The 19867-nt window shown below is 41.6% G+C and overlaps 1 protein-coding gene across 1 annotated transcript in view; it reads left to right on the forward strand.

The window, feature by feature from the left end:
* Nucleotides 1–314: 314 nt before the first annotated feature.
* CDH2 (cadherin 2) overlaps nt 315–19867 on the forward strand; it is a 114499-nt gene continuing 94946 nt past the window's right edge. Inside the window, exons 1-2 of the mRNA XM_039730151.1 lie at nt 315–417; nt 11233–11344. Of these exons, the coding sequence (XP_039586085.1) occupies nt 343–417; nt 11233–11344 (187 nt within the window). The 5' untranslated portion in view covers nt 315–342. The remainder of the gene's footprint in view (nt 418–11232; nt 11345–19867) is intronic.

The following is a 19867-nucleotide window of genomic DNA, read 5'->3' on the forward strand; positions in this document are numbered from 1 at the left end:
CGACTACTTCTTTCTTATCTCCCAGCCTTTTGTTTGCCCATCCTCCTCCTCTTCCCTGCCCACCCTCTGCACCGCGGAGGGGGCTCGGCCGAGAGACAAGCAGGCTGACCCAGAGCTGAGTTTCACCCATCCTCCGCCCCCCGCTCTCTCTCCCTGCGCTGCATCGCTGCCCATGAGCTAGAGCGGCAGCGGGCTCCGGCAGGCGGGGGCAGACTCCGACCGCAGCTCCCAGCAGCTGCCGCTGCCCGACCCTCCCCGGCGCTCCCCTCGCCCCGCTCCGCGGGCTCCAGCCGCGCTCCGGAACTGCTGGGGGCCGCCCTGCCGCCGCCCCTCCTCGCCTCCATGTGCCGGGTAGCGGGAGCGCCGCCGCGGATCCTGCCGCCGCTGGCGCTGATGCTGCTGGCGGCCCTGCAGCAGGTAAGCACCGCCGGCGGAGAGCGGGCCGGGCTGCGGCTCTTTGTTCCCCCGCGGGCGGCGATGCCCGGGGAAGGCGGGAGAGCTGGGGGGAGAAGGGGGGGGGGGGAACAGGCAGGTTGCACTTCGGGGGGGGGGTCTCGGGGAGGGAGTAGGGGAAAGCGGCCCCGCCGCCGGGGTGCCCCGGGGTGGCTTGTGGCCGCTCGTGCAGAGCCACCTGCTCGGGGCAGCCCCGCCACCGGGCTCCGCGCCGCGGAGAAAGAGAGAGGAGGGAGCCCCCTGCCCGGGGCCGGCTGAGAGAGAGAGGGTGGTCCCGAGGCGAGAGAGGTGATGGGGGCACTGATCCCCCCACCATTCCCGGGAGAGCAGGTGCCGCGGGACGCGGGGGGCAGCTGCCGGTACCCGTGCTCCTGGCAGGAGCACAGGAGCTCGGCCCCGCCGCCGGCGCGGGGGACAAAGTACCGGAGTGGGGGACGGAGCGAGCATTCCCCCTTCCGTCCCGCGTGATGAAGGGCGGGCTGTAGTGCCAGAGAGGTGCGGGGCAGAGAGCAGCCCCCGCGCCTCGGCCACCCCCGGCTCCCTCGCCCGCTAATCCTTTCCCCGGGAAGAATTTAATCAGCCTCCGCCTGGACGCTGGGCTTCCCCACCCCCTGCCGCTAACGGGAATTTCCACTGGGACGGGCTCGGGCCCCGAAGTGTTTAATTTATTATTGTGAAAGTCCTGCTGCTGCCTGCCCCCGGCGGCCTTGCCGGGGCGCTCCGGCGGGTGACGGACGGGGTTCCGGGCAGGTGGTCGTGGGGCAGCGCTGGGCACCGCTAGCCGCGGTGTGCTCCCAGTGGGGTGCAGAAAGTGGAGGTCTGTCGAGAGATGGGAGTAACCGGGCGGGTGTGGGGAGGACGGGGAGACGACAAAATGGATCCCGTTGGGGCAGCAGGGGCAGTGCCCGCGGGTGATGGTTGGGCTCCCCTCGGGCTGCGAGGAGTGTGCGGGGCGGGAGCGGAGCCGGGGCACCCGGTGGGTTCCCCGTTCGTTTTCTGCTCGCTGAGCTCGTATCCGGCGCGGCGCCGGGGGTGGAGAAGGCGGTAAGTCCGAGGGACAGATGGCGCAGATCATCGCCTCTTAATGGTATTTACGATTGGGGCATTTCTGTCGGGCCGGGGGAGCGGGTTGAGGCGAGGCCGGCGGCGGGGCCGGGGTGCCGGGCGGGCAGGGCGCCCTCCCGCCGCGCCCGCAGCGGCTGGCGCAGGGCAGGGGGAGGCGGCCGGCGCAGCCACTGTCCATGGTGCGGCCCCGCTGCCTCCGCCGCACCGGGGGCGGGAGGAGCCCGCCCGGCCTCCCGTCTCCTCTCCGCTTCTCCGTCTCTCTGACGCTCCTGTCCCTTCACGGGGTCCCCGGGCAGCAGAGTCCTTCACGCAGTTTCTGAGGCGCTCTCAGGCGCTGATGACTTGCACCAGGCGAGCGAGGTGCTGAAACGCTGCTCCGCGGCAGCCGGGGATTTTCCCTTGAGTCCTAGGAGGACGCGCGGCAGGGTGGCTGGCGTGACACGGGAGTGTCCGGCTGGGCATGAGCGACTGCATGTGATAGCAGACACCCTGTTCAGAAACTTGAGTGTGCCACTTACCGGCTGTTGTTGTGTTGGGTTGGTTTTTTCGTGTGTTTTTGTTGGTTTTTTTTTAAGTCCTTATGTGCTGTTTACTGTATGTGCTTTCAGTTCTGCTTAGTCTTTCTATCTCAATAAATCTTTAAAGCACAAAATCTGCAGTAAGCTTTTATTCAGTCTTTTTTTTTTTCCCTTCTCCTTAACCAAGACCTGTTTGAAATTGAAGCACAGGCTATGAATTAAGGACAGGAACTAGCCTTGTTGCTTTTACATATCACTCAGTGTCACTGGCACGTTATGGTTGGGGAATCCAATTTCCCCCTTGTTTGGGTATCCATTAAATCAGGTTAGGGTTGATTTTTAATAGTGTGTAACAAAATTGGAACTTGAGTATGAAATCAGATTTATAGACCTGTATCTGTACAACACTTTCATTTTAAGAGCTGTTTTTTCCTCCCCCCTTCTTCCATCATGCATACTGAAAGAACCTTCACCAGCTAGGTGCATTGCTAACTTTTGTCCCCATTGTCACACCTACTGCTTTTGGTTTGTAGGAGGTTATTTGTATCATGTTCTTCTGAAATGTTGAACCTTTTCACTCATTTTTTCCTCTCTGCAACACACCATCTATCTACCTTTATTTTCTAGAGTTATTAATCAGTTTGTTATTCGTTAGTGGTGTAGAAAAGCTGTCATTATGGAATTACTTGAGAGATCGTAACTGGAGTCAGATTTTAAGGGCAGATCTGTGGATGTTGTTTATGTACAGGAAATATGGTTTAAGAGTTTTGGTAGTATGTAACCTGCACAAGAAAGAAGGGAATGAAAACTGCACTCTGTTTTGCTGGTTAGCATATCAGTATGAGTCTGGGAGTATTACATGAAAAAAATCCTAACAGAAGACAGGATCGAAGAAGTGAATCTTGTTTTTCTGGCTAAATTAACAATTCCAATCAAACGAAGGAATGGGAAAGCCAGTATGAGTTTACAGGAATGAAACTACTATTAGGAATAAACTGGAACACAAATTAGAAATCAAGTGCTCAAAAAGGGAATATATTTCTTCAAATAAGCTGATTGAATCACTACATAGATGTTGTCTGTTTCTAAATCAAAAGCAAGTAAACAATAAAGCAGTTATTGGAGCCTTTTGAGCTTAGGTGACTGGTTTGAATTCGAATTACGATGACAGAGGACGTAAGTTATTACCCTCTGCAGGCAGTTTTGGTCTTATTCCAGGTCTTAGCGAATGTATCCAGGTGATAAAGCTACTACCCTAAATGACACTCCTGTTAAGCTGCCTCAGCTGAGAATCTGACAGTGGCATTTCTTGCCAGCTCTACCCCTCTAGTAATTACCAACAGCAGCAGTAGACTCTGGCAGAATTGGGGTGAGGAATATTAACGTAGTTTAACGTACCCCTATTGTGGGTAAATTTTCTGACTCTCATAATATACCTGTGTCTTAGATTTATTTTTTTTTTATCTGTGTAAGCATGAATTTTACAGTGTCTCTGATAAATGACTCCATTAACAGACACCAACACCATTAACTCTTTTCAAAGTACACTGGATGTAGTGAATTGAGTGCATTTTGTAACACATTCATAAGCCCCTGACCAGAGTAGTTATGTGGAGTATCTCAGGCTTTTTCGATATAGCTCTTCATGTTCTGGTTTTGTTTTGTCTTCAAAGACTCCATTGGAAAAGTTAAATGTGTCAGGGTATTGCAGCAGAGAGCTCTCCAATCCTTGTCTGTCTTGTCTAAGTGACACATCCTCAAAATTCAGATAATTGCTGAGCTGAATTTCCCTGGATATTAAACTGAATGTATTATTTAAATATATTTTGTTAAAATACATTTGAAAAATCTCCTTTTTGCATCTATTGTAGGACAGATAAGGTTGTGTAATTCAGTGAGTTTTTTGAATTTAAGTCATTGGTTGACAGAACAGGAGATAATCAGATTTTTTTAATACACAGAATTTTCTGGGCAGGTATTTCAGCAAGCTCAGAAATATATACTCTGCTTATGTACCATAAGGCATATATTCTTATGTTGTCAATCTATGTATTTTTAATAAATGTGTGTTTTCTAGAGAGCCTTCTACTGCTCTCTCTCTTCCTGGGTAGTACTGCTACCTAGGCATGGAGCTCAGTGTGCTGGGAAGATGTATGTATAGTTTTGGTACCAGCTTTTAAAATATTGCCCAAAATTACCATATTTTTGAACTACATCTAGTCGAGAGTGTGTAATTCAAAAACTTCCTGTTATTTTCCTTTCTGTTTCTAGAAGGTGAAAGGCTTCCCAGAAACATCATTGGAAGAACCCTGTCATGTTCTATCTTGCTTGGTTTCATTGATGCTTTATATCAGTAATATAATTTATTAGTTCTTTTAGTAACTGAGTACTAGCACATGAGACAGTTTAGTTGTGACAGAATTGCATGTTTATATTTAAAAATAGCTTGAGGAAGCTGTGAGTAAAGTTATTTTTACTCAATACAGACAGTATTGTGTAAGGGACTTGCCATGTGGTAAGGAAGAGGAATTTTTGAATGGCTTTTCCTGCTTAACAAAATCATTTACCAATTAAACTCTCTGTTTCTCACTGGTTTTGTGAGTGCTTTTTTAGGGCAACAAAAAGTTCAGAAAGCTTGCAGTAGTTTCAGTAGTTACCAGCATGCCCATTAGGATGAGAGCGTAACTTATTTCAAACAATGTACACACACAAAGCACGAGTCTATTCGCAAAAGCTGTGCAATCTCTAATGTTCCCTGGAATTTTTATTTTAAATTCTTGTTATAAAGGGTAGAAGGATCCCATAGTGGCCTTACGGAGTAGCCTCTGTGCTTCTGTTAACCCAGTAGCCCCAGCTGTGCGTAAGGTTCAGTGAGACAGATTACAGAATAAGCTGATGATCCGACAAGGATCATTGAGTCCAGCTCCTGGCCATGCACAGCATCATCCCCAAGAGTCTCACCATGTGCCTGAGAGCATTGCCCAAACTTTGTGTGGAGAGTAATGAAGGCAAAAAGAATGCTTGACATCCTTTGCAGGAGTAGTGGTAAAGCACTTCTCACCTGCCACTGACTGCGATTCACTCATTGGCCAACAGTGGCATACAGTGAGGTGAATCCTGAGATGAAAGAAACATACATTATTGCAGGATTAGTTTAAGGAAGATCTGTATTTTCCTCAAGTGTGTTTGTAGTTTGTGAGTGAGCTGAGAGGGACCTTTTTCACCTGGGTGTTGGACCATGTTGCTATTCACTTTGAGAGGTATATAATCCAAGTGTGCATGATTCATCATTTGATTTGATCCTGCACTTCTTGCTGAAAGATCATGGGAGCTCTGTCTGAATAAAGAAGGGAAATTAGGCTTTCTATTTTTAAATGACTTATGAAAACAGCATATCAGCAGCTTCCAAGATGGAAGGTGATTCGCTGCCAAATATTTTCAGCATTTCACTTAAAGTATTTGATTTTAGTCAGTATTCGTATATTTAATTAAATACCATGTTGCCAAAATGTGTGTTTATCCTCTCCTTTAGGCACTCCTTGACATGTTTAAAAAATATATTTTTACCAACAGACTCCTCTAGGGACTCTCCCCTTCCTTATAATTAGCATATAATTATCACCCAGCAGCTGAAGACATAGTTAAAATTTCGTGATCTCCCCGAAGAGGCCTTTCAAGGCCTCTCCCAAAGGTCAGAAAAATGCAGCATCTTCCTGTATGGACTAGCAGCAGTTTTATGGGCTGAGATGTTCAGTGTGAGCAATACAATGGCTATTGCCAAATCAGAGAGATGTCATTTCTTGTAGAGAAATTAGAATGCATGGATCAATTTTTTTAAAGTTATTATTAAAACAATCATTAAAACATAGACATACAGAAATTTTAAGATATCCTTCTCTGAGCTGTGGCTTACCTGAAGAGCCATGTGTTTTGGAAGGTGCAGCCACTCCTATGTTCTCCTAGTTGAGGGAGGGAGAAAATTCAAACTTGGATCCTGAGTTTGAGCTACGTAGGGTATACTAAATAATTGTTGTAATTTTTAGTAGAGCAAATGAATATCGTCTCTCATTGGGGGTTAACAGGATAGGCTGTGAACATGGTTTGTAGAGCTGGGGGAAGAACAGATGGAGAGCAGGGCTTGGTGGTGCTGGTGGATGAGAGGCTGGATATGACCAGAGAGAGAGACTTTTTACATGGGCATGTAGAGATAGGATAAGTAGGAACAGCTACAAACTGGAAACCAGGAGGTTGACATTAGTTACTCTTCACTAGGAGCATGGTAAGGCAGTGGAACCAGTTGCCCAGAGAAGTTGTAGATGCCCCATCCCTGGAAGTGTTCAAGGCCACGTTGGATGGGGCTTCGAGCAAGTCCCACTGGTTTAGTGGAAGGTGTCCCTGCCCATGGGCAAGAAGGATAGAAATTTATGACTTATATGGCCCTTTCCAACTCAAGGCGTTGTATGATTCTATGAACCTTTGGTGGTTTAAGGCAAGTTACTTCAAACCAGATAGTAGCATAAAAGTTGTAGATTCTCTTACTTGGGGAAGGTGCTTGAGAGCTCTAAGTGTTGGTTTAAGGAATTGGATTTTCTGATCTAAAACCTTGTTCACAAAGTAGGGCACTGATTAGAAGTGAAGATGGTGTAACGAAAGCCCTTTCTGCTGTAACTGAATGACCTCTGGGAGGATGTGGCCTGGCACCCACTTTGGAAGCTTTTGGCTTCCAGAACAATTTGAATGAAAGGCACTTTTATTTTTCTCTAGTTGCACTCTATGGTTGAAAACAAATTGTACTTGACTACTTTTGCTGAAGTACTGAGTACTGTGAGAGTATAAACTGTTGGCAGCTTTGTGTGCAGCAAGTTTGGGATTTAAGAGACTTGCTGAACATTTTGAATTCCAGTATCTAAAGCTTTTCTGAGATGTTTCTGTCATCCAGGGTATCTTTCTTATGCTTTATGACAGTAAGTAGAAACTCGTTACTAAATAATACTACCTTGTACAGCATATCCCATTGTGTCAATAATGTCTGTACACAAAACTAAAAATGGACAGAACAATCTCTAGAGTTTCTAGAGTTCTCTAGTTGCAAGTGAGTATTGGGTATCATCCTGGCTTTTAAATTAATGGAGAAACACCCAGTCTTTAAACAAAGTCACAAATGTTTCTATGATCTGTGGTTAAGCTGAATATTACTGTGGTAGTTGTAAATGAATGTTGGCTGTTAAGGAGGAAGAGCTCAAACACACCATTCTTGCTTCATCATACATATAATTATGTCAGACATTGTTTTGAACTTCACACAATAATGTCCTGTGAATTGGCTAGACTTGGCAATTGGTAAGTGTACTGTGTTCAATTATACTGTGTAGTATGATATTGTCTTTGATACGTACCCCGCTTGCTTTCTCATTTTACTATCTAGGCTTCTTTTCCTATGGGACTAAGTTACAATGATTAAAAAAGAAAGCAGTCTTCCAAAAACAACTTGCCTTGCATTTTGGTACAATTGTTGTTAAGAAATCTTGTGTAGTAGTACATGTAGATGCAAAGCAGTAGATGCAAAGTGGAAGAGACTTGGATATTTCAGAATAGTAGCTACTGCTGAACTCCAGTGGGGTATGGCATATGCTGAGGAGGTGGTGAGATTACATTTTGAAATACATGTTCCTTTAAATGGATATTTCCAGATATTTGGAATTTTAAATGTGTCTACTTTTTAAAAACAATGGAAATTGGTTATGAGTCCAGATCTGTCAGTGCTGGTGAAGAAATTCTGCCTGGCTCAATGCTTGTTTTAGTTAGAAACTTTTCAAAACTCTGAGACTTGTACTGTTGGAAGACTTTTACTGGTGGTATTTTGAAAAAGATGTAAATGCAAATTCCTTAGAATTATATACTTGAGATTGTAAACAGGTTGTTAATGGTATTTTTGGTTTCAGGGGTTTTTTTGGTGGGTTGTGGGGATTTTTTTGTTTTTTCCTTTTTTTAAATCAAACTGGAATACAGCTTTGGAATTAAACCACAGTTTTCATATCTAGAGATGAAACTAAAGTAACAGAGGAGCAGGATGTCAAAACTGCAGGCTTAACTGCCTAACTATATCAAAATGGTGAATTCTTTTAATTGATTGAATAAAACAGTTTTGACAGAAGACTTCTAATTTACATCATGTTGTTTCATAATTGCTGTTTTCCTGTTGCATTTATATCTGAGATCTACAGTACTGGGTTTATATGCATGATCTGATACCATGTGTGACTATCTCTCTGGCATCTGGAGATGGTAATGCTTATCACTCATTTAGCAGTTAAAAATGGCTAAACAAGTCATAAAGCATGAGGAAAGCAGGACAGTTTTTTAGAAGTAATTTTTTTTTGCTGTCACAAAGTCTGATAGTACTTGAGAGGAGAATTTTCCAAGTGCTGAGCTTGTTTAAAGCTTTGTGACTCCACTGAGCAGGTTTTATGTGGGTACAAGCTAAGGTAATTGCTTTCTGTCTTAAAGAGATTTTTTTTAAAGTAGTGTCCTTCTGCAGATGAATGTACAAGTAATATTATCTTAAATTTGAAAGTGTCTTGGGAATTGTACTAATAACACAAAATCCTGTAAATTATAATAATGTGTCCCATAATCTTCACTAGGTTTTGCCTTTTGCCCCAGATAAGGGGATAAAAATATTTCAGCATCCTTCTTTTCTTAGAGTTAAAATGGTTTAAGTCTTGCAGTACTCTTAGGCTGAACTTAATGTGACCCAGTGTGTCTGAAGTTGCAACTTCTACTTAATTCAGAATGCTTAACACAGGGCGATTAAGAATTGCTGAAAATTTGAATTCCTTCTTCCCTTGTGTTTTTATTCTGAAACAATCTTTACAAAGGGCTGTTTTTGGAGAGCAGAGTAGAGTCTTTTGTTTCTGGGTAAAATTGATGGCTGCAAATGAAAGAATAAAGAAGGCTCTCTATTCATGTTCCCCAGCCTTTGTTTCAGTAAGCATTGTTTCAGTTTATAAGAGCTGTTTAGTACATATAGATTACTGGAAAGGCTGAAAGATTCCCAAACACATTGGTGCAGTCTTGTTAAAAATCCTGCTATCTCCTCAGCTGCCCAACCAGTACCTTTTTGTTTCAAAGATACCATGGAAGACTTGCATTTCATTTTCCACCACATTACTTTGAAGTCACCTTTTGTGCAGTAGTTTAAATTAGTCTTATTATTTTTCTTTCAAATTATGGAAACTTTATCAATCCTGTGATATGATCTAAAGCTGAGGAAACTGGCTGGTTGAAATTTTAGTTATTTTTGATTTGCCATCTTTTTATCTTGAAAACTCAGTATATAAATAGACTGTTGGCACATGGCTACAGATCTTGGTTCCAGTTTTGTAGGGAACATGGTTCTGTGATAGCTAAACCATTGATTCATTTACTTTCTCTTTAGGGTCTCCATATAAACATAAAAAACTAGTTAAGTAATTGTACACAGGTGAGATACCCATGTAGATCTTAAATCACAACAGTTTGAGTTAATCTGAAAATTGATAATTACAAATTCTCTTACTGTGCGCATACCTGGATGGTGCATTAACTTGTTAGTAAGTAAATTTTTTTTTGTTTTGTTTTGCTAGTGTCAGTGTTGAGCTGTGCAGTTAGGATACTGTTGGTGTAAATGCAGTGCAGTGGGTTACAAATGCCTCCTTGTATTAGTGATAAAACTGTTCCAGCAGGGGTTGACATGCTGAGATTGGCCATGTTTGTCAGTGGAGAGATTACACTTCCACCTGGTCCCTTTTCCCTGAGGAAGCCCTTGTTGTTTGAGATGCCTCTGTTAAAGCATCTCTGCTTCAATGCTCTCTTTCCCTGAGGTTACTGGGGTGAATGGGTGTTACACCGTTATCTCCTCTTTCTCCCTCCCTTTTTTTTATTTCCTGCAGGGCTTTCTTTGCACGATGCAGGGATACTTAGCATGGCCTTGAGTAGGTCTGCTTGATGGAGGCCTGTCTGGAAAGCAAACAGGAAAATCTAATTTAAGTCTTCATCAGATTTAAGTATGATATAATCACACAGTTGCTTGTGCTGTCCAAGGCCATATACTACATCTGGGCATGCATGTGGATAGGCCTTTGTTTGGCATGTAGAGGTGTTTGAGATTGTGTAGGAGTGGTCATGGTTTCTTGGCTGTGTCTCAACCCAGGCTGCAGTGGGAGCTGACCTCTCTGCTGTGTACAGTGTGAAAGGGGTTTGCCAATGTACAGTCATGTGGCCATGTGTAAGGTGGTCCATTCTCTTGTGCAGTACTAAAATGAGATAAAACCAATCCACTGAAAAGAAATCTTAGTCCTTTGCCACAGAAAGTGTTTGGTTTTGGTTGTTTTGGTTTTTTTTTTTTCCTTCCAAATAGGCAACTAGCTGTCCTGGAAAATAGCTTTCTTACCAGAATTATCTTCTGAACATGGAAGACTACAATACAAACAAGTTTCCAAATGCTGTATTATATTTCTTAATGGAAAAGCATTTATGCAGCTCTTTTAAGAATGTGATTTGAGGGTAAACTTTTTTAATAAGTGAGAGAACAAACAGTTTCAGTGGCTCAGCTCTTCCATTGTGCAAATTTAATGAGCTGCTCTCCTTTTAACTTAATGTCCCTTTGAAATAGGAGTTGCATTGGAAACATTTGGCTTTATATGGTATCTGTTTGAATGCTAACAAAAGTGTAAGTTCTGTTAAGTTATTGCAAATGTAAGATTTTGTTTTAGTTTACTTGTTCTGGTGCAGCCTCACATAGAAATATTCTATATAAAACATTTTACACCAGTGGTTGAAGTGATCCCATTCAAGCAGTCTGGCTGTGAAAAAGTTGAGATGTGTTTTGTGCAACATTTATTTCCAGAGGAAGGAATGTTTTTGTTCCCTTTATGATTCCCCTTCAGTCTAGATGTCTGGTTTAGTGGAAATGTTCAGTTGTCAGAAGAATCAAGACGGTGTATTATTTAGATCTTACTAGACAAGTGGGATTTGTTCCTTCCATTCCAGTTATCAGAAAGATTAACCCTTTGCCCTCGCAGTCCTAATTGCAGTCGTTCAGAAACAAAGATTTTGCTTGTACAAAACAGCAGCAAAGTGTAATATCTGCCAACTGGAATGTTTCTCTGGTGAATGTGGGTTGCAAGTATTACATACATTTTGTCTTGTGTTTCAGGCACCGATAAAAGCAACCTGTGAAGATTTGTCATGCAAGACTGGATTTCCTGAAGATGTTCACAGTGCAGTAGTGTCAAGGAGTGTACATGGAGGACAGCCTCTTCTCAATGGTACTGTTAGAAAACATATTTTGAACTTTTTTGTTTCTTCTCGTTGTAGCCATAAGTCACTCTGGAGCATTTTCATCCTTAAGTAGGACACAAACTCTTTCAGGAGAGAACATCAGCTGCTTTGTGATTATTTCTTGATCACTGTCATAGGACTTGGAAAATCAGTTGGCATTGGTGACAGCACATGCACCTCTGACTGTAATTTGAGAACACTGAGTGTTGCAGAACTTCCCATTATTGTCCTCTAGTTCTCAGCACAGCATTCACACTGACGTTTCTTCCTACCACTGACAATATGTATGCCATTAGTCTGTACTTACAGCCCATTTATGTAAGGTAAGGTAAGCAAAATTTCCTTTTTGCTTTACCTCTCATAGAAGAACTGCAGTTACAGCCAGTGCTAGTGCTTATGTTAGTGCAGAGATGGTTCCCTTACTGCTTTTTCATGGCAGTCTGAGGAGAGACACCTGTAGGAAGCAAGTAGTGGGCTGGGCAGCAGCATGAGAGAGTGGTTGTCTGTGAGCCCCGGTCAGTGACCACAGCGCTGCAGGCTCTGCAAGGAGGCATGCCAGGAGAGGCAGGATGGTGCCAGGGCTGTCTCAGGGACAGTGCACTGCTCTCTCACCCTGGCACCTACCTGCATCCAAATGGCACAGTGCCCAGGCTGGGGATGACCTGCTCGGTGAGCACAAGCCCTTTCCTCCACCAGGGATGCCCTGCAGTCAGTACACCTGCCCAGGTTTGTCCAGGTTGGGAATTCAGTTCACTGTTCCTTTTGTGTCTCTATTTTGCAGGGATAGAGTGGGACAAAGAGGCAGATGCTTTGAATGTTTCCTAGATTTCCCAGCCAGTTAAGTTTCAGTATACAAGCTTACAGAAGTACAACGTTTTTAAAAATCTGCATTAATTTATCTGTTTTCTGAACCACTAACATAATTTTTTAAATCTAATTTGGAAATTGTGGAACTAAGAACATCAGTTTTAGACAGTTTCAAATACAGCTTAAATAAGGACTAATTTAATTTAATTTGTTGTTTCTTTCACGTATAAATTTGGCTACACAGTTTGAGACATTTAAATGAAAAAAATTCTAATGAGTCTGCAAACAAATGAAGTAAAAGCTGTAGTCTTGATTTTACATGCTGTATGTAGCAGTCTCTCGTTAATTATATTTTACAGACCTGTTTTGTGCTTTCTTAGAAGTATAATGGAAACTTGAATGCAGGATGAATTGATTAGCTTTAGTGTATTTAAACTTGAGTTATTAAAGCTTTCTCTGTTCGGTTTCAAGAAAGTATATTCTACCAGCACAGACTTTTCTTTTATGAAAAGATGGCTTAGAAATTTATTTATTGAAGCAAATGTTCTGCCAATTGAGAAAATAATAAAGAGGAAAGAGAATATTCCTCACTTTTTCACCAAATGGGACTTAATAGATGGCTCTTCTATATTCTCCTGTAATAGACATCAACATGAGAATTCCTTGGTATGTGATGAGCAAACACAGGCAGGGTGCAGAAACAGGGATGCAGCCAAATGCTTTCTAAGGGTTCTGCTTTGAAACCACCAAATGTTTGTTATAGGCTGTCATACCATCAGTTCTCTTGAAATGGAGATCACACAAGTTTTGAGATCTACCCTGTTCTGTGGAAGTTCTCTTTACTTTCTATGGAATCAAGGCTGTTTCTGCAGTTTTTCCCATTTCCCACCAGTTAGGAACCATAGTAGACTGGGCATTAATTGTCTGTTGTCGTTGCTCATGGAAACCTGATGATGATGTCTGATCAGCTCTAACTGAGTCTGAACTAGTAACACAGGATGACAAACTGACTTCCTGTCTCATTATTCATCCCAGTCCCACAGTCCCTTCCCTTGCTTCTCAGAAGTGAGTGAAGCATGACTGTTGGTTTGTCCTTGAATGGTATTAAAATGCATAACATTTTAGGGAAGTAGGAATTGGAAACACTGTATGAGGCAAACAGTATGTATCACATCATATCAGCTGGTTGAAAAATGACCTGGGGGAGTCTTTTTCCTACTACCGTTTCCTCAACTGAATTACTGCAGTGGTTAATTCTTTTGAAAATTTTGACATGCTTAAAAGCATATAATTTGCTGGTTACACATAAACATACAGTCCGTCATTGCATAGCTTTGACTTAAATTTAATTACACTGTCATTTTGAAATACTATTGTTGTCAAAAGCCTATTTTCTGGTTATTAAACTAGATTCAGATGATGCTGGAAGTTAAGTATAGTTGCATGACATTTGCTTCGTAGGGATAATCATGTGCCTGATTCTGATCTTGGCCGCCTCGCCTATCTAAATGCATGGAATTATTTAAGTTGGAAAAGACCTCTAAAACCATAAAGTCAATGCATTAATCCAGCACTGCCAAGTTTACCACTAAACTACATCCCTAAGCACTACATCTGCATGTCTTTTAAATACCTCCTATGATGGTGACTCCAACAATTTCCAATGCTTGCCAACCCTTTTGCTGAAGAAATTCCTCCTAATATCCAATCTAAACCTCCCCGATGGATGGTGATGCTATTTTCTCTTGTCCTGTCACTTGTTTCTGGAAGAAACAACCAGACCCTGCTTCATTACAACCTGCTTTCAGGTAGCTGTAGAGAACAATAAGGTCATAAACTTGGCCTTGGCTCACTGATCCTCTGTATTACCTTCCTGCCCTCCAGCAGATCAGCATTCGTGCTCAGCTGAGGTGCACTTAATCCCCTCATCCCGATCATCTGATCATCGGTAAAGATATTGAACAGGACTGGCCCCAGCAGTGAGCCCTGGGGAACACCACTGGTGGCCAGCTGCCAGCTGGATGTTACTCCATTCACCACCACTCCCTGGGCCTGGCTGTCTGGAAAATTTTTGGGTTTTTACCCAGTGAACTCTGCCATGAGCAGGGAGTTTCTCCAGGAGAATACTGTGTTGATCATTGTTCAGAGGCTTTTCTAAAGTCAAGGTAGACAATACCTACAGCCTTCCACTCATCCAATAAGCGGGTCACTGTCATAACAGGAGAGCAGGCCAGTCAAGCAGTACCTGGCTTTCATGAACTCAGATGGGCAGGGCCTGATCTCCTGGTTGTCCTGTATGTGCTGCATGGTGGCACTCAAGGTGATCTGCCTTGATCATGTCCTTCCCCAGCCCCTAAATTAGGCTGACAGTCTTGTAGCTCTGCAGAGCCTTCTTGTAGCTGTGCATCAAATTTACTCACCTCTGGTCAGCTGTGACCTTCCTGGTCATCCAGGACTGCTGATAAACATTGGAAAGTGGCTTGCTGAGCACTTCTGCTGGTTCCTTCAGCACCTTTGTGTGGATCCCATCTGGCTCCATAGACTTGTGTGTGTCTAAGTGATGCTGCAAGTCACTGACAATTTCTCCTTATGTTATGGGGGCTTTACTCTGCTCCCTGTTACAGTCTTCTAGCCCAGGGGCAGGGTACCCAGAGAACAACTGGTTTTTTGTGACTGGACTGTGGCAAAGAAGGCAACAAGTACCTCAGCCTTTTCCTCATCCTTTGTCCCTATGTTTCTACTCATATTTGATAAAAGATAGAGGCTTCTCTTAAGTTCTTTGGCTTCTGTCTTACCAAAATTTAAATAAAATTAGAATTATCATATCACTTGTTGGTCTTTGCATTCCATTTGTTGCAGTAACATAGGATATCTGGCTTTTAAAACACTACTATAAGAAATTTTCTTGCACTGCACTATACTGTATGTTTTCTGTATGTTTTTTGAAGAGGTTTTTTTTTTTCATCCTGTGCTCAGGTGTACCTGTTTTTGATGGAGGATCGGACTTGTTCCCATTGCATTTAAGAATAATTCATAATGGCTTTGTTCATTCCTATGGCTAGGACATTATGACAACATCTGCTGATTTTTAACTTTTGTTCGTGGGGGCATGAAAGGCAACTACACATTCAGTTCTTGTCCAGGTGATCAGTTATCCCAGTATGTGGAAAAATTGGTGAAGCAATATATATTCAGAATAACTTAATTTGGAACAGGGAAAAAATGCTCCACATTTATTAATGGGGGTGAGGGGTTGAGGAAGAGAAAGAGAGCTGCCCTTGTTGCCCTTGGTTTCAGGATGAGGAAATGGAGAAGATGATTCTAGTTGAGAGGTCACAGAAGGTGGAAACTTCTCCTTTTGTAGGCTGTGACTGAGCTGTGTAGGAGGTGACCTGCACCATATAGACTGTCCCCTATTGCCTCCTCCTGGCATAGTGTCAGCAGTTCCCCATGGTCCTGTGTTCCCCTGGAACATACTTCACTAGTCATATCCTTGGAGACTCTTTGAAGCTGATACCTTACAATTTGTCTTGTACAATATCTGGCAAGTCTGACTTCAAGATACAATACTCTCAGGTCACTAGATACATTTAAGATAAGTCCTATAGGCGTAATATTAAATTAATTTACTATATTTGACATGTTGTTTCACTTGATACCAATTTCATTGATATTACAGTGATCTTTACTGAGGAACTAGGTGACCTCAGAACTACTGTCTTAATTTCTGTAAAGGAGAAAAAAAATAATAATTTCAGAAGCAGAATTAAGAGAAACTTCATTCATTTCTAAAAATTGTCTTTGGACAACCATGGAACTACTTGAGCCCCCAGCTCTTTTAAAATGTAATATACTTTGAAAATTTTTAGGACTTAAATCCTCCAACATTTAAAAAAGAAAATAAGTAGTATGCAAATAAGTCTCCCGTCATCAGCTAACAGAAGTAGATATCTAACCCAAATTGAGGGCACAGTACTTAAGACTGGTTTCTGTAAATATAATGTGATTACTGTTTGGAGAGCCATAAATAAGATGTAGTATTTGTAGAAGAAGAGGTTAAGTCAAAAGGGAGTTCCGTTTAATATATTAAATGCCCTTGCTTGCGCTGGTTTTATCACATTTTTGTAGTTCATCCAGGGAAAAGTACTTGTGGCAGTTTGATATGTCCAGCATGTTTATCTAATCTTTGTTCTATATCCTGCAAATTTTAAGATACAAATAAAGCTTTTTCAGCTGAAATAATTCGCCTCAAAAGGTTACTTGAATGGTTTGCAGAATCATTTCGTAGAGATTATTATGCTGATAATTATTGGAGCAGTTTCTTATCTCTCCAATAGGTTATTTTAACATTGTCTGTCTTGCTACTAAATGCATGGTTTTAGTTTTCTGCTAAGAAAATTCATTCCTAAACCATTCCTTCGAATGCTGTATAGCTATAAAATATTTCTAAGGTCTTTGTGTTGCACAGTGATAAAGAAAAAAAATATTTTGGTGTTGATCACAGAGATAAGCAGTGATTATGGATGATAAACACTGCAGTTTCATTTAAGCCACAGTAAGCATCAGCTCTGCCAAAAAAGGCATGCTTATGCCTTCCCTCCTTTGTGAGCCTGGTACCAAGTGCTCATGAAACCATTAAATAAATGGGGTTAGCCAATTTATCTGGGGTAAACTTTCACTCCCACTCCTTTAGACTTTTTTTCTAAGTGACCTTGTAGTCTTAAACAGAGCCATGGTGTCCCTGCTGCCTTCTCTCCTCTAGCAGTGGAATGCTTAGAGAGTAGTGTTTGTTTTGATGCTTTCAAAGTGAGTGGCAAAACTTGGTTTTTTGCATTCCCACAGACTTATTTTGTAGTTTACCATTGAAAATACCAATTGGTCTCAACCCAGAAATGTGTTCTTGTTGGTAGTGTGGCCCTTAGGCATGGCCTGGTGGCTCAAGAGTAACTTGACATTTTTTCCTGATGTAGTGGAGAGTTACATGGATGCTGTCTGTCCCAGGTGAATCTACTTGGCTTTGTTGCTAGTGTTGTTTTATTATTCTCCATATACAAATGTCTACTGTCAGCCAAGAATAAAATTCCTTTTAAAAAGTTATAATGCTTAAAACTGAAGACAGCAGCACATCTTTTAAGGTGGATTAACTGTAGAGCCAAGGAAACTGTTCTTAGAAGAATTATATTTTCCAAGAGGGAAATTAGTCTTTACCCAGGAAAAAAATGTTGGCTTTTTCTTTTTTCTTCTATTAAAAAAAATGAAAATAGTAACCGCTTTGTTTGAAGTCTCCTTGCCTTAAGCAAAAAGACAAGTTGACAAGTTCCTTCCAGGCAGACAGCCAAACAATCTCAGATAGATGGGGTCTCTCTATGAGCTGCTGGCAAGCTGGGGAAAAATTGTTTCAATTCTTCCCAAATGTATTGTTTTCTGAAATTCTTTTCCTGTACTCGTCACCCTGCCCCCTCTTGCAGAAAAAGAAAGAAACAAACCACCACAACCTACCATCCCCTTCTAGTTACTCTTTTAAGCCTTATGGGAGTGAATTTTTTTCCAGAAGCTTCTGTTAAGATATTTTTTCCCTCTGAGTTATGCTTAAGATTTTGTAGGTTTAGTTTTGCCCTCTTTGAGAAGCAGAGTAAATTCTATTGCATCACATTGGTGATGCTGTGCCTTGTTGTTTTATTGTCTGTTACAGTTGCATTCCAGTTCTTGGTTTCTTGCCGTTTTAATCCTTTTCATCTTCTTTATGTACTCTTTCCATACCCCATAGCATCCTAAATTCTCCAGTGTCAGTTTTGAGCTCGCTATTCTGGATTGGAAGAGCTGCTTTTGTTTGCTTTCACTATGCTAGCACAGTACCTGTTCTGTGATACCAGTTGTCTGTTCATGTACCAAACTCCTAATCTATTCTTGGATACTTGTCCCCTGAAAATTAGAGCTTTCTTTTGCTGAAGCAAGAGACTGCTTTTCTTGAGATGTTGTTTCCTTATTCCCTTTTACCAACTACTTAAAAATGGATTATATTCTAGAGTATATAAATCATATATCCACCCTGCTGAACAGTGGTAATATTCCTATTTGAATGGTGACTTCTTTTTTCTTTTTTTGTCTGACTTGTATGTGAAACCTGATTTTATTTTTGAGTACTAAACTACTGGCTGTAAGTTGGTATCATCTCATTTCAACCTTGTATGCTGAATGTTACATAGATATAAATGGAAAATAAGCATAAATAATGAAATGCAGTGATGTTACGAATGTATACAAAGGACTAACAAATATGTACGAAGGACTGTTTCAGAAACATAATTCTGTTATCCCTTGGTGGACTGTAAAGCTACTGTGGACTTGCATGTAGTATGTGAATCATTTTGTACATCCAATATCAAAGAATTTATGACTCAAGTTCTAGGTAAAAAGGAATTCTAAAAAAATTGTATAGAAATGTACTAAACAAAACTTTTACTTTTCATGGAATGTTTTTAATACAGGTGAAAATACAGTTTATAGTAAAATCCTAAATAAACTATTCTGTCCAGTTCTTCCTAAGAAGAAACACGATTCTCCCTTATTGCCTGGAAAAGGAGCGCTGCTTCTGTTTCTCGTGTAGATTCTTATAACTCCATCTTGGTAAAGAGAAAAATACACCTACAGAGAAATTATATAAATCTTGAATGGTTGCAGTGTTATGGGATCTGTAAATTGCTTTCTTAGTTAATTAGTCCAGTTCAGATAGTAATTTCTGTCTGTAGTGCATTTACTTGGAATGCACTGAATTAATTAGTACTTATTCCCTTTTCCTATATTCAGCTGGTTACTTGTGAGGGTCTCAAATGTAGTGTCCTTTCTGTGTGCAGAAATCTGAATTACAACAGCAGAATTGGTAGCTGCCTCACTAAGCTCTGACTGTGGCTCAATGAAGGATGGCAAAGGGGATGTTTCTTTCTGCCCTCTGAAGCTGGGTGTAGCATTATAGTCTTTCTAACACCATTTAGTGTAGCCTTAGTTCAATTTTAAGCTATACCATCTGGCTTTGATTCCCAAGGGGCCATTATTTTCTTGGAATCATTGTAGTTAGAGTGTTCTTCAGTGCTGACCAGTGCTCTAGGGAAGGCTGGGAGGAATAATGGCTGCAAAGCTGTGCAGAAAACCTCCCCAAACTAGGGGAGGTTTTCTGCAAAGGTGCCCCTAGGTATTGGGTGATTTATTTAGTAACAGAAGGAAGTTGCTGTTGCATGCAAGAGCCACATGGAAAAAAAAAAGATTTTTTTGTGTGGTGCATTACTTTATGGAATACATGGAACAGAAACTTGGGTGAAGCCTTCTGTGTTAGTATACATAATAGGAGAAAATGTTATTCATAATTAGGAATCCAAATTGTCACTTAGGACTACACTGCATCTTCTGTTGACTTGTCATTCTTCTATCTGAAAGATGAGAGCATCCTACTGAACTGATATTACAGGAAATATCCTTTATTGCAAAATATATTACCATACTAAATACAGATAAACTCCTCTAGTATTTAAATACTTAAAAACCAAATTAAATCAAATGCTACTCCCTTGAAGACTTGGATGTCAGTCAACAAATCCCATGTATGGTTTGAACTGCTCTGATTTTGACTGAATGCAGTGAGGTAGATTTATTGCTTTTGGTTGAACTTGGGATACTCAATGTGAGGGCACTTTTTTATTCTGGAAATA

Source organism: Passer montanus, unplaced genomic scaffold, assembly GCF_014805655.1.
Source record: "Passer montanus isolate IOZ18808 unplaced genomic scaffold, ASM1480565v1 scaffold70, whole genome shotgun sequence".
In the NCBI taxonomy this organism is placed as follows: domain Eukaryota; kingdom Metazoa; phylum Chordata; class Aves; order Passeriformes; family Passeridae; genus Passer; species Passer montanus.